Source organism: Cystoisospora suis (genome assembly GCF_002600585.1).
Source record: "Cystoisospora suis strain Wien I chromosome Unknown contig_2167, whole genome shotgun sequence".
NCBI lineage: Eukaryota > Apicomplexa > Conoidasida > Eucoccidiorida > Sarcocystidae > Cystoisospora > Cystoisospora suis.
This window is the reverse complement of record NW_027154966.1, coordinates 1,732-12,448: the sequence shown is the minus strand read 5'-3', so window position 1 is coordinate 12,448 and position 10,717 is coordinate 1,732. Positions and strand designations below refer to the sequence as shown.

At 52.5% G+C, this 10,717-nt stretch overlaps 4 protein-coding genes across 4 annotated transcripts; all 4 read right to left on the bottom strand.

The window, feature by feature from the left end:
- Nucleotides 1–1,195: 1,195 nt before the first annotated feature.
- On the bottom strand, nucleotides 1,196–1,806 carry CSUI_004612 (uncharacterized protein; the record flags this gene model as incomplete). Its single annotated transcript, XM_068064800.1, has 1 exon — nucleotides 1,196–1,806. A coding segment is annotated over one exon (183 nt), but the record flags the coding sequence as incomplete, so codon positions are not given.
- A 185-nt stretch (nucleotides 1,807–1,991) lies between these two features.
- CSUI_004611 (uncharacterized protein) lies at nucleotides 1,992–2,510 on the bottom strand. Its single transcript, XM_068064799.1, has one exon. The coding sequence runs from the start codon at nucleotides 2,385–2,387 to the stop codon at nucleotides 2,169–2,171; it is 219 nt and encodes a 72-aa protein (XP_067923226.1). The 5' UTR covers nucleotides 2,388–2,510; the 3' UTR covers nucleotides 1,992–2,168.
- A 251-nt stretch (nucleotides 2,511–2,761) lies between these two features.
- Nucleotides 2,762–3,178, bottom strand: CSUI_004610 (uncharacterized protein). The gene has a single exon (XM_068064798.1). It carries the CDS (start codon nucleotides 3,120–3,122, stop codon nucleotides 3,015–3,017), a length of 108 nt encoding a protein of 35 aa, XP_067923225.1. The 5' UTR covers nucleotides 3,123–3,178; the 3' UTR covers nucleotides 2,762–3,014.
- Nucleotides 3,179–6,504: 3,326 nt separating this feature from the next.
- Nucleotides 6,505–9,294, bottom strand: CSUI_004609 (uncharacterized protein). Its single transcript, XM_068064797.1, has one exon. It carries the CDS (start codon nucleotides 9,244–9,246, stop codon nucleotides 8,866–8,868), a length of 381 nt encoding a protein of 126 aa, XP_067923224.1. The 5' UTR covers nucleotides 9,247–9,294; the 3' UTR covers nucleotides 6,505–8,865.
- Nucleotides 9,295–10,717: the final 1,423 nt, after the last annotated feature.

Here is a 10,717-nt window from a genome sequence, read left to right as displayed (position 1 = left end):
AGACTATTATGCTAGCTATCAATAGGTCTACTCGTATGTGCTACGATCTATTATGTGTATGTCAGGGCAACCGCCCTGACACTCTGCAGCGGCTTTGTTCGGCAGACCCTTATAGCTGTAGTGCTGACACTCCCTCCGCGAAGAAACTGATTTGTGATTCTGTCTAGTATCTTTCCCCCCATCGAGGGACAAGGAAGAGGCGTCATCGCGCGCACCTTGGCACCGGTCCCGCGTAGCCGACACTCGCAGGCCGAAGACTATCTAGAACCAACACCCACATTTCTCAAGACATACGTTCGAGACTGGCATTGCGCCTCTAAAGCAATCACCGGGTGCCTCCACCAGAAAAGGAAAGAAGGCCGTTTCTCCTATGTCATCCAGAGGAGAAGAGGATCCATCCCGGTTGAAGAGAAGGAATGAGGATCGGTACGAGTGGACCTGTCGAGAGCGGAGGGTCACTACGCGGCCTGCTTACACCGTACACGAGATAACACCACAAGGAAGCCATCCGGTCCAGCGTACGCCTAGTTAAGGTTGGAAGCGAGGTCCAGTGTAAAGACAGAGAGGTGTGATCTATGTGGTGAGAGTCCCTCGATCCCAATACTACAGGTGTACAACCCGTACGGGGCTCCACCGTGGCCCTGTCAGAAAGTGCAGGAACAGAGAAAGGAGCTATGTATGAAGTACTAATAAGTACAGCGAGAGCTCCGATGGCTGTGAAGTGACGCAGTCAGATTTGTCTGTATAGCTTTCAATGCGTGCGGGAATTAACAAGAACAGGTCGTGTCAAATATCGGCGGGTACCGAGTGCACACGAGAACACTCCTGGTGCTCAGGCCTGGTAAACAGACCTGAACGGCAGGGAAGGTTGATAAACGTGTTATGTACATCTATGAATCTATCTGCATAGCTGTCTCAATTACTAGCAATCTAAGGCAACATACGTATGTCTCGCTCCCTCGGTCCGACAGATAGTATCTATCATCACGTGTGCACTCGTTATTATTGCTGGGTACAGTTGCGCTTGAGAACTTCTTTTAGGATCTTTCTGTCTTTCATTCACACCAGGTCTGTCGCACAGCTGGGCATGTACGATGGTTTACAGCTCGTCTTGTGGAGGACTGCGGAGATCGCCATTACAAGGGCATCGGGATAAGGCATACCCGATGACGAGCAGGGACACACGCGGAACCATGCATGCGCTGTCACCATGAAAACTAAGGCCTATATATATATATGTATACATTGTGCCTGTGTAAGTTCTGAGACGGATACAAACTCATAGAAGGGGTACACCGAGGCGTGTACCTTTTCTCCTCGTATCCAGCCCTATGAGCATGCGTCTTTTTGTGGGTCTTGGTCTGTGCGATGTCCAGGACTTCTGCGGCGTATCACTGGTTCAACTGAGCGTCATCAGCATCGAAGCCATAGTCCGCCAATCAGGAGATCCAAACCACTGAACTCTACTCAGTTTATCGTCTCGAAGCACTTCCGCGCTGTCTGGCTGTTTCGCTCCGTACACTGAGTTGAGATCTTCCTGGAGGCGCGAGTCCATCAAAACACTTCAACCACCCTGACTGTGGCCCGTCCAAGGGTAACTCCTTTGCACCACATTGGCTTTCCTTACGATAAGAAATGATGGATCTTCTCTCCACTTTTCGTTCTCTGACTCCAGGCCAGAGTCGAGTACCAAGGTTCCGCAATGTTTGTGCTCGTCAAAATCTCCTGTTCTCGTAGGCCGGACCCCATCACTTCAACAAGTCTGAAGTGGTGCGGTCTGAACTCAGAGCCGCTGTTATTTGCAGCGCTCACTCGACGTTGTCTCCTACAGGAACCTGGAATGTCCTCTCAAATGAATGCATTTCGATTGGCCTTGGATTCTTTCCTTCTTACTTCTAGTTAAAAAGGAAACGGGACAAGAAGGCAGAACGCATGCAATATACAATAGTACGCCATGACGCAAGCACCTTCCAACGACCTTACTATCCGCCACTCCCTCCGGACACTTCCCACAATGAACTCCTCGCCTACGCTGCGCACAATTTTTCTTCATTTTTTTTCATCCTTCCCAAGAAAAAGAAAGACAGATGAACCTCTTTCATTCGTTACTCCCAGAATCCGGAGCCCACTGTGGCATAGATAACTAGACAGAGGGAGTTCCACTGGCGTTATGAACACATCCGTATAGACACAGTGAATGCTGCATGAATATACATATACATAGATGCCATGTGTCTTGGCGTGGTCAGTTGAGATATGACTGCGACCCTAACTGACGACTGGACGTAGGATATCGGGGACCCTCCCCGGTATTCCACCGGCAGCTTGAGCCTGCACACGCCCTGGTGCGAGCTAGCTACCTGGACTGTTGGTACACTATTACTCATGGCCACTCTACGTCGTCATCATGTTGGACAGCCAAGCGCACTTGAGGGATATGAAGACGATCGGGGAAGTTAGCCGTAGCTGTACAAGGACCCACCCATCAGTTAGTCGAGTGAATTCTTCTGCTAATCACTTACTACTAATCAGCAACTGTTGCTCAGAAACGACCTTTTTATAAGATAGGAGTAGTACTTCACGGAAAATGTGTCAATGCCTATCCTTACATGTTTACATTCTGCTCATGGTAGCGCGGAAGCAAAGACCATGTACATGTATCTACTCACAAACACGGTTCTTATACACCTTGCCCTCTGACTCAGAGTCACAGCCCAGGAGTCATATGCAACGCAAGTAACATCCTTTCCTCCCTGCAGGTATGCAGGCGGATGTAGCATGGTCACTCATTCTCTGTTGGCTCGTCTTCGCTGCCTTGTACTCTTCCACACGGCAGCGTAAGACAAGCAAGTAACAAAGACTAAACAGTTCAAAGAGATGACAGGCTCCAGAATGTATACATGACTGTCCTACAGTAGGTCCTTACTTAACTAGCAATACATTAGCTAGGCTGATGCGTTGCTGTGGTTTCCACGGTGCGCACTTTTTTGTGTAAATACACCCCAGCTGCCCGACTAAAAGGACTTTCCACTAGGGATATATGGAGCTACCCTTTTTCTACGTAGTTCGGTCATCCATACCAGACCCACTCTCCTGAAGGCATAGACTGTAGACTCCTTCATGCCGTATCACAGCTGCACTGATTCTCACGACGCCCAGGCTTTTTAGACCACAGGCCTGACCGCTGAACAAGAGGATACCACCACAAGCACACTACGAACATACCCATTCCTTGCAACCGTTACACAGGAGCGCACACGTAGGACTGAGATGCTTGCAGACTGAAGAAGATGCTTCCTGCCTTTAAAAGGCCTTTTTTGTCCCCCGTAATGGTTTGACGTTTGTACTATACCGGCAAGGGAGACCCGCCCACTGTCAAATGACCTGTCATAGAAAAAGGCGGGGCTCCTGAAATATCACTGACACACATCTGTCACCTTCCTGAATGTGAGACGTTTTGTAAGGTTTCATGAAATATGCTAGAAGGCCAAGCTGACAACCCCCTTTACAGCCTCCACGGAAAAAACCGGGACGTACGACCACTGTCCAGTTCCTTCAAGGGTATAGCGGGTTAGTCCATTCAAAAGTGAAGCGAAGTTTTGTCGATTGGGGGTTTGCCTTTCTCGATTTTGTAAATTCCTCGTGTGCCTTGTCGATGATGCAGACTCTTTGCCAAAATAGGGACCCGCGGACCCCGAGTTCGTCAGCTATAATTTTCGGGAAATTCACGCGGTATGAAACGCCCGCACGACTATCAGTCCTCACTTTCACCTCTCTGTGGGTCCCAGGGAAATTCACATCACAAGAAGAAGTCGGACCGACCTCACAGGTACAAGAAAGAGTCATCACTGGAGTTCCTCCGCCTTGCGAAGGCGAAGTGGGGGAGACTGCGAGAGAGGCATTGCTAATCGGAGTCCCTGCCGTCGTCGCAGTATCGCCTGCCTTGCCCAGACCCAGTGAAAGTCCCACTACCAAACCAACGCCAAGCAAAAACATCCCCGTACCTAGTAAAGCGCGACCCCGTCTCTTCCTAAGAGCAACATACAGTAGGTTAGTCTTTTCTGCAGAACCAGGAGCCTCAGCATCCGGTTGATCGCCTCGCCGAAGCACCCCGTCACTACCATCGCCGCTCCCAACTGTTGCGAGCGGGAAATATTCTTCACCTGACGAGGATGTAACGTCTAGGCCGAGGCCAGTACAAGCGTCGTCACCCTCCTTAACTGCAAATGAACCACCGAGGAACCGTGCCGTTGACCCAGGAGCACGTGCTTGTTTCCCCCTTGCTTCAACCCTCTCAAGACACTTCAAGAAGAAGTCCTCAAACTGCCATAAAGTCACCGTCAGAGCTACCGTCACAGCTAAAACAAGCCTCTTCCAGTTCCTCGATACTCCGGAGAAGACATTCCTGCCTGCGGTCAACCTCCCTCTGTGAATCGAGCCTGAAGTAGATTGCTTTTTTTTTTCAAACGTCTGAGCGGTTTATTCTTGACTGACTGTTCTACATTTCCGCCGTCAAAGAATCGCCCCTCACTATAAGAAAGACGCGCAACAACCTTCTCACCCGGAGCGCTTTCTTGACGACTCCAGTGAATGATTCCAGGGACGTCCACAGATGGACTTCCTTCGTGGAGACGCGCTGATGGCACACTGTTTCTCTCTGTACAGGAGACCGAGTATAGAGAAAGGGAGAAAAAAAACGTGGAGGCTGCTGCAAGAGCAGCTGCTTGTCCGCAGGAGACTACCTTCATTTTTCTGGGAATGAAACGGACAACGCCGTGAGTGATAACTCCAGCTGAGGCGTAGGGAACCGGATGAATGAACCGGAAACCCAGTAGCTGACGGGTGAAGTGAAGCACTCTGGTATAGGCGTAGCAGTATCCTCGGCCCTTCCACGGTATACCCCCAGCCTGAGCTGAGGAAATCAGATAAAAAGCGAAGCGCGACTGCTTTGTTGAGGCTACCCCGGACAGACGGAATGACCACACATCGAGATCCACCCGGTGGGGGTAGGGCGCGGCTGCTGCGATTGGCGGATACCGGAGAGATGGAATACCTCTTCTCTTCACGGCTCGGCGGGTGCGTCCGCCGGACCGGGGGGGGCCCGAGGTAGACCGCAGGCGGTTGACCGCTTCCATCTTCCCGGAACCTAACCAGACGGCCCCGCACCATATACACATTGACACACACCTAGCTCGACCTGCACGACTATTGTTGTGAGAAAACACAAGCGGAGAGATGAAACAGCCCACATCTCGCCGGCAGGCCTGCCCTTCCGCTCCCTGCACTGTCGTTCTCAAGGCGCTGTCACTCCCTCCGCACTGATAGCAGAGTGCCTATGCCCGGGCCGGTCCCTATGTGCACTATGACTAGCGCATAGCCATTCTTGCTTCTTGGCTCAGTAAGGGTCCACGAAGCCCTGTTAGGTGGAACGAAGCACGTTTCGGCTGCTGAAGAAACTCAGTGAAGCAAGGCCAAGAACACGGATAGACGGCGGCCCTCGTGAGAGTTCTTTACTGACAAGAAATGCCAAAGAGGAGATATCAGCTCCGCTTATCCTGCCACTCAACTGGGAGCGAGAATAACAGGCGAATTGGAGAAAACCACCTACACACCTGGAAGAAAGAATAGCAGGGTGGCCTGAGGAAATTGTGGCACAGTGAAGGGGCCAGGCACTCCATGCAGCAAAACAATTACAGGCCGCTGAGCCGCCTGCCCTAAGAATTCCAGGGAGTTGTCGGCTTTGCGGGCAGAAGTTAGACTTGCAGGAGGCGCCTGGGAACACGGACTCCGCCGCATGCAAGTCTTCTTTCTGGAAATCATTCCAAGTATCCGGCACGACTAGGCCTCTATTCTGTCCCTTTCTCCAGCAACTGAAGAGCACGCGCTCGTCTCACGGGCACTCAACATGTCCTGGAACCGGCCTGGGCGTGTCCGCCTCGGCAACCTGCCGTCCGCGTGAATGATATCGCACGCACGTCCTCTGGAAGGCATTCCGCGTTGATCCGTAGTTGGAAGGAGAATGAGGGACTGCGAGAGGTCTCCAACGTCATGGTCTCCTGTGGTATCTATAGACACTTAGAGACACAACGGCCGCTGAGCTGCTGCCGTCTGGCAAGTTGGCGGCGGTTATCCTGAGTACCAAACATCCCTACGCTTCCCGGCACGCGACACCGCCAGGGCAACCAAAGAAAGCGGCCTGCGTAGCGACGGGGGGGAGAAGCGGGAGCACGGCTCCTAGTGGAGCCTAAGTCGAGAGCCGCAATGGAGCGAATGCACCGCAAACCCGCGTCACTCTGTTGAGCCTGCTCATCAACTGTGCAAACGCAAAGAGGTTTACAACACAGAAGATGCCGCAGCACTAGTGAACATCGCAAGTAGCAGAATCGAGTCCTGTAGGTTAAGCGGTACTGGTGTGGACGTCACATAAGATTCCCAGGTCCCACAGTCGCACACTGATAGGTTCATTGGTTCGTCGAACTACTACCCTATTCCCGAAGCATACCGAGACCAAGCACTGCCTACCATAACCGCGACTCACTTTCTCAACGATGAGGACTGTACACCCGCGAAATTTCAATGGGGGGGTCCCCAAACGACTGGGCGCAGCAGCCCCTCAGAAAAAAAACCCTAAACCCTAAAGGGAACAATACGCCACCCTGCCGGGTAAGAGAGTCACAACGGAGGTTGAACTCTACCGTTCGTGTCTCAGCATCATGGTGGCTCCGGGATCGGGAGGATTCCGATTCCGTTCCCGCTCGGGAAGTCACAGGCGTGTCCGGACTCTCTGGAGTGAAGAAAAAAGACGTCTTCGTTGCTGCCGCCAAAGAAAAGACAGCTTAAACTGGAGCTCAAGTGAATTCTCCCGGTAAACCATTCCTTCCCGGGACGCCGCTGGCTCTCCTGGGTGGGAAACAGTAAAACTGACCCGCAGAAATCATACGGACTTCGCCATACAAACTTGTAGATTTGAAAGACTCCCGCGGCCGAAAGATGATGCGGAGAAATGCTTGCGTCGAAGTGCAGAACACTGCAGTGAACAGTGAGTGGGCGAAGGCCGTCGGTAGCTCTGAAGCCCTGTACACTGCGCGCAACGGCTCTTCAGGCCGGGCGATCGAATGGAGTTCCCTTGGGTGGCTCGCCGCATCAAGTCGTCAGCTCTGCAATGTTATCAGTCGCCTTTTCTGAAACGATTGAGGTAAGAAGCTTCCTGCCGGACTAAGGGATGCTGCGAAAACGGCCTGAAGAAGGCACTGGCAGCTTGTCATCCACACCCGTGGTGAACTCGTTTACGGGCTACGCTGTCTACCATCTGGGACTACGTCGAGTGACCCCCGCTATCAAACAGCCAACCTAGCTGCCTCAGCCGTAGTAGTGCACTAGACTTCGTCCACCGTTGTTAGAGGTACTAAGAAACGGAACCTCCTGCTGGATACATAGTGTCTCCGTCAAGCTCGGACGCGCATCACAAATGAAATGGCGGATGACGGTCTGGCTTTGTGAAGAAGCTGACCGAGACGGAGTCAACATCACGGTACGATGGCCGCCGCTGTTACAGGTTTACTGCAAGAGGCGACGCAAAGATACAATAGCTAGTGGGATGACACTACGGGATCGACGCGTAACGACCACGCGCTGGTCCATCTCCACAGACCGCTGAGCGGCCCGCTCGCGGATCCTAGCCTGCCCCTAACACCATGCGACTGCAGATACGACTCTTATATAGATGTATAATTCCTTTTTGTAAATCAAGTTAAGCGCTTGGGGGCAAGGCCCGTAATACGTCCCCCTCTCCAACAACTGAGGAGTATGCGCCCGGGGGACATCCTCGAAACTGGTGGCCTGCGCGTGTCCGCCGTTGCAGAAGCGGGGGACTGCGAGACGTTCTCGACGTCCGTGACCTTTACCAGACCTACGCACAGCGACTGCCGAGCCGAGTCGTCTGTAAAGTCGTCCGCGATAACCTCGTGTACCGGAAACATCTTCCCTGATCTTCCAGGCCCGCACGACACCGCAGCAAGAAGTCGCCCTCGGAGAGAGGGCGGCTCGTACGGAAGCCTAACACGGGGATCCGCAACGAAGCGATTTTCGGCAGTCTCTTGTTGATCTACGGGACCTGCCGGTCGGCTGTGCACTAGGAGAGAGGTTCACAGCTCACAGCTAAAACAGACTCACTCACTCCTCGACTCTTCTAGCTCTCCCCCCTCACGGCGGAAAGAAAGACCCCCCTTGGAGAAATGCAACGACAGCATCAGTGAGCATTGCACGCAGGAGAATCTCGTCCTCTAAGTAACCAGTACTGCTGTAGACTAGACGCTTGAGATTCCCAGAGGCCTGCGCCCGCACAATTGTACCGACATGGATTCATCGGACTACTGGAATTATTCTCGGAGCAGACCGAGAACACCGATGCTTACAAAAACCCGGTGCCATGCTTTCTATGTGGTGAGGACTCTCCCACATCCCACAGCTCGCAATGTATCCCCGCAACCGCTTCCAGCAAAAAAGGATCCGAGCCTTGATATGAAGAAAAAGAAAGCGACCGGGACAATAAACACTCCACCGGAAAGGAAACTCACCAAGGAAGTCACACTCTACGGTCGTGTCTGAGCATCATCAGGGTGGAACGATATCGAAACTTCCACTTCAGTTCCCACCCGGGGATTCGCACTGACGTCTCGGACCTCAGAGGTGAGCGTCAATGCTGCTGCCGGTGAAAAAACAGCCGGGGGGGGTCACCTCCTGCGCAAACTCGAGGCGACCCCAGTGAAAGCCCCCGGTTCACCTTTGTCCGAAACGCCGGTTGCTCTCCTAGGTCGGGGTCAGCGCAACTCATCCGCAGAACCGAAGAATTACACGGACTTCCTCTTACAACATTGTAGATCCAAGAGACCGAATCTGCGGGACATACTTAGAATCAAACAAACATTTGTCTCCACCGGTAAGGCACTCTCCGACGGTAAACAGTGAGAGGAAACCGCGGTGAAGGCGGGCTCGTCTCACAACGCTGCGGCGCTGGACACCGGGACGGACAGTCGAAGGCGGAACCGGACCGGGCGACCGGCAGGCCTCGCGTGGGTGGCTCGTAACGGAACTGAAGCAAAACCGTCCACATTTTCTGGAGCCTGAAAAAGGCGCGAGAAGCTCGTCAGGAACAGTTCTGATGAAGCCGCCATTGCGTACATCGCTCCCCCGTGAATGCGTTGATCGTTGTCCTGAATTTATCGGATGTACGTGAACAGTGACCATGCAATGCTTTCTTGTTGAGCTAGGACAACTCTGACGTTACATGCTAGCTAGATGGGAAACGAAGAAATGCAAGACGTTTTAGTGCCAGTAATGAGCTTCTCTCGTTGAGGAAGAGCGAAATAGAAGGCGAGTTTGCTGTCTGCCACAAGGCTACTCGGTCACTCCTACTGACTTGCTAGAATTCCGGAGTTGCGCTGCTGGCTCAACGTAGGGCAATACGGCTCGGGAGCCGCCGTGCGTGGGTAGGTCTCTCAGGGACAGCCAAGGTACCAAAAAACGCTGTTACTGAGTCATTAGCCAGAAAGGAAAGGCGGGAAGATATGAGATATTATTGTTATGCATTACGCTCTTCATTTTCATTCGACGAAGGAGCCCCAGCACCTTCGGGAGCCACAGACGTAGGAAGGCTGTATTACGACTAGGCATGGTCAGGCGGTCCAGGCTGCTGTAGGAGCCGAGCTGTTCCCCTGAACTACGCCTGTCACACCCGCCGCGCGCCGTTGCTGTGGAGCGCCTGCTCTGATACGACCAAATGACGTACAGCCGTGCGAAGTCGGATAGGTGTAAGTACTATTTGTTGAAGGGTATTTCCTACCCCACCATTCGGTGTTTACGCGCCTTCGGCGGCAGTAGAGACTCGAATGCGAATACTGTAGTATTTCACAAACCGTGGCCACAGCACAATATCTCTTCCGCCTCTCTCCGTACATTTATACATGCATATTTGTATGTACATGCGTACACATCTCTGTAGGCATATACTGTCCCTCTCCCCTTGTTTGGACACTGTACAACTGTCCACACAACGGGGAGAGGGATAGTATATGCCTACAGAACTGTGTATGCGTGTACATACAAATATGGCGCGAGACGATGTTACGCCGACGAACAGCGGATGTGAAAGTGTGCCCTCAGGCAATTTAACACTACGTCAATCATCATTTCAGGAAGGTGATTCCAAAGCGGAAGCACCCGTAAGAAAATCTCCTTTCGTCTGTATAGGCGAGTGAATATGGTTTCATCCTCCCCGTCGCTCTCGTATACGTTCTTCAGACCTACCACGTATACTCAGAAAAGAAAAACACATGCATACACAGGCTGTTTTCTGGCGACATCAAGGATGATTGAGCAGCTTCGAAGGCCGCTATGGTTTATACACAACCTACCTGTCCAAATTTTGTGAATACACGAAAGTCGTGAACTCGCCACTTTCTCTCAAGATGATTGGCTGGCTGCCATCTCTGTTTCTCTGTCTTCCTGGAGTCCACCAAGCATCCATCTCTTTTGCTCTTACGCACGGGGATGTTTGCCGGTTCACTGCCGAGAGTAAGCTCGTCGCCGGCTGCCCCACGAGGCGGAGTGTCGCTCCCTAGTGCGACATGTTACAAGCGAGGCGAGACAAGTAGCAGAGATGGCCAGACAGTTCGCTATAGCTAATTTGTTCACCACAGTGTGCTGCCGCCGCGGCCGC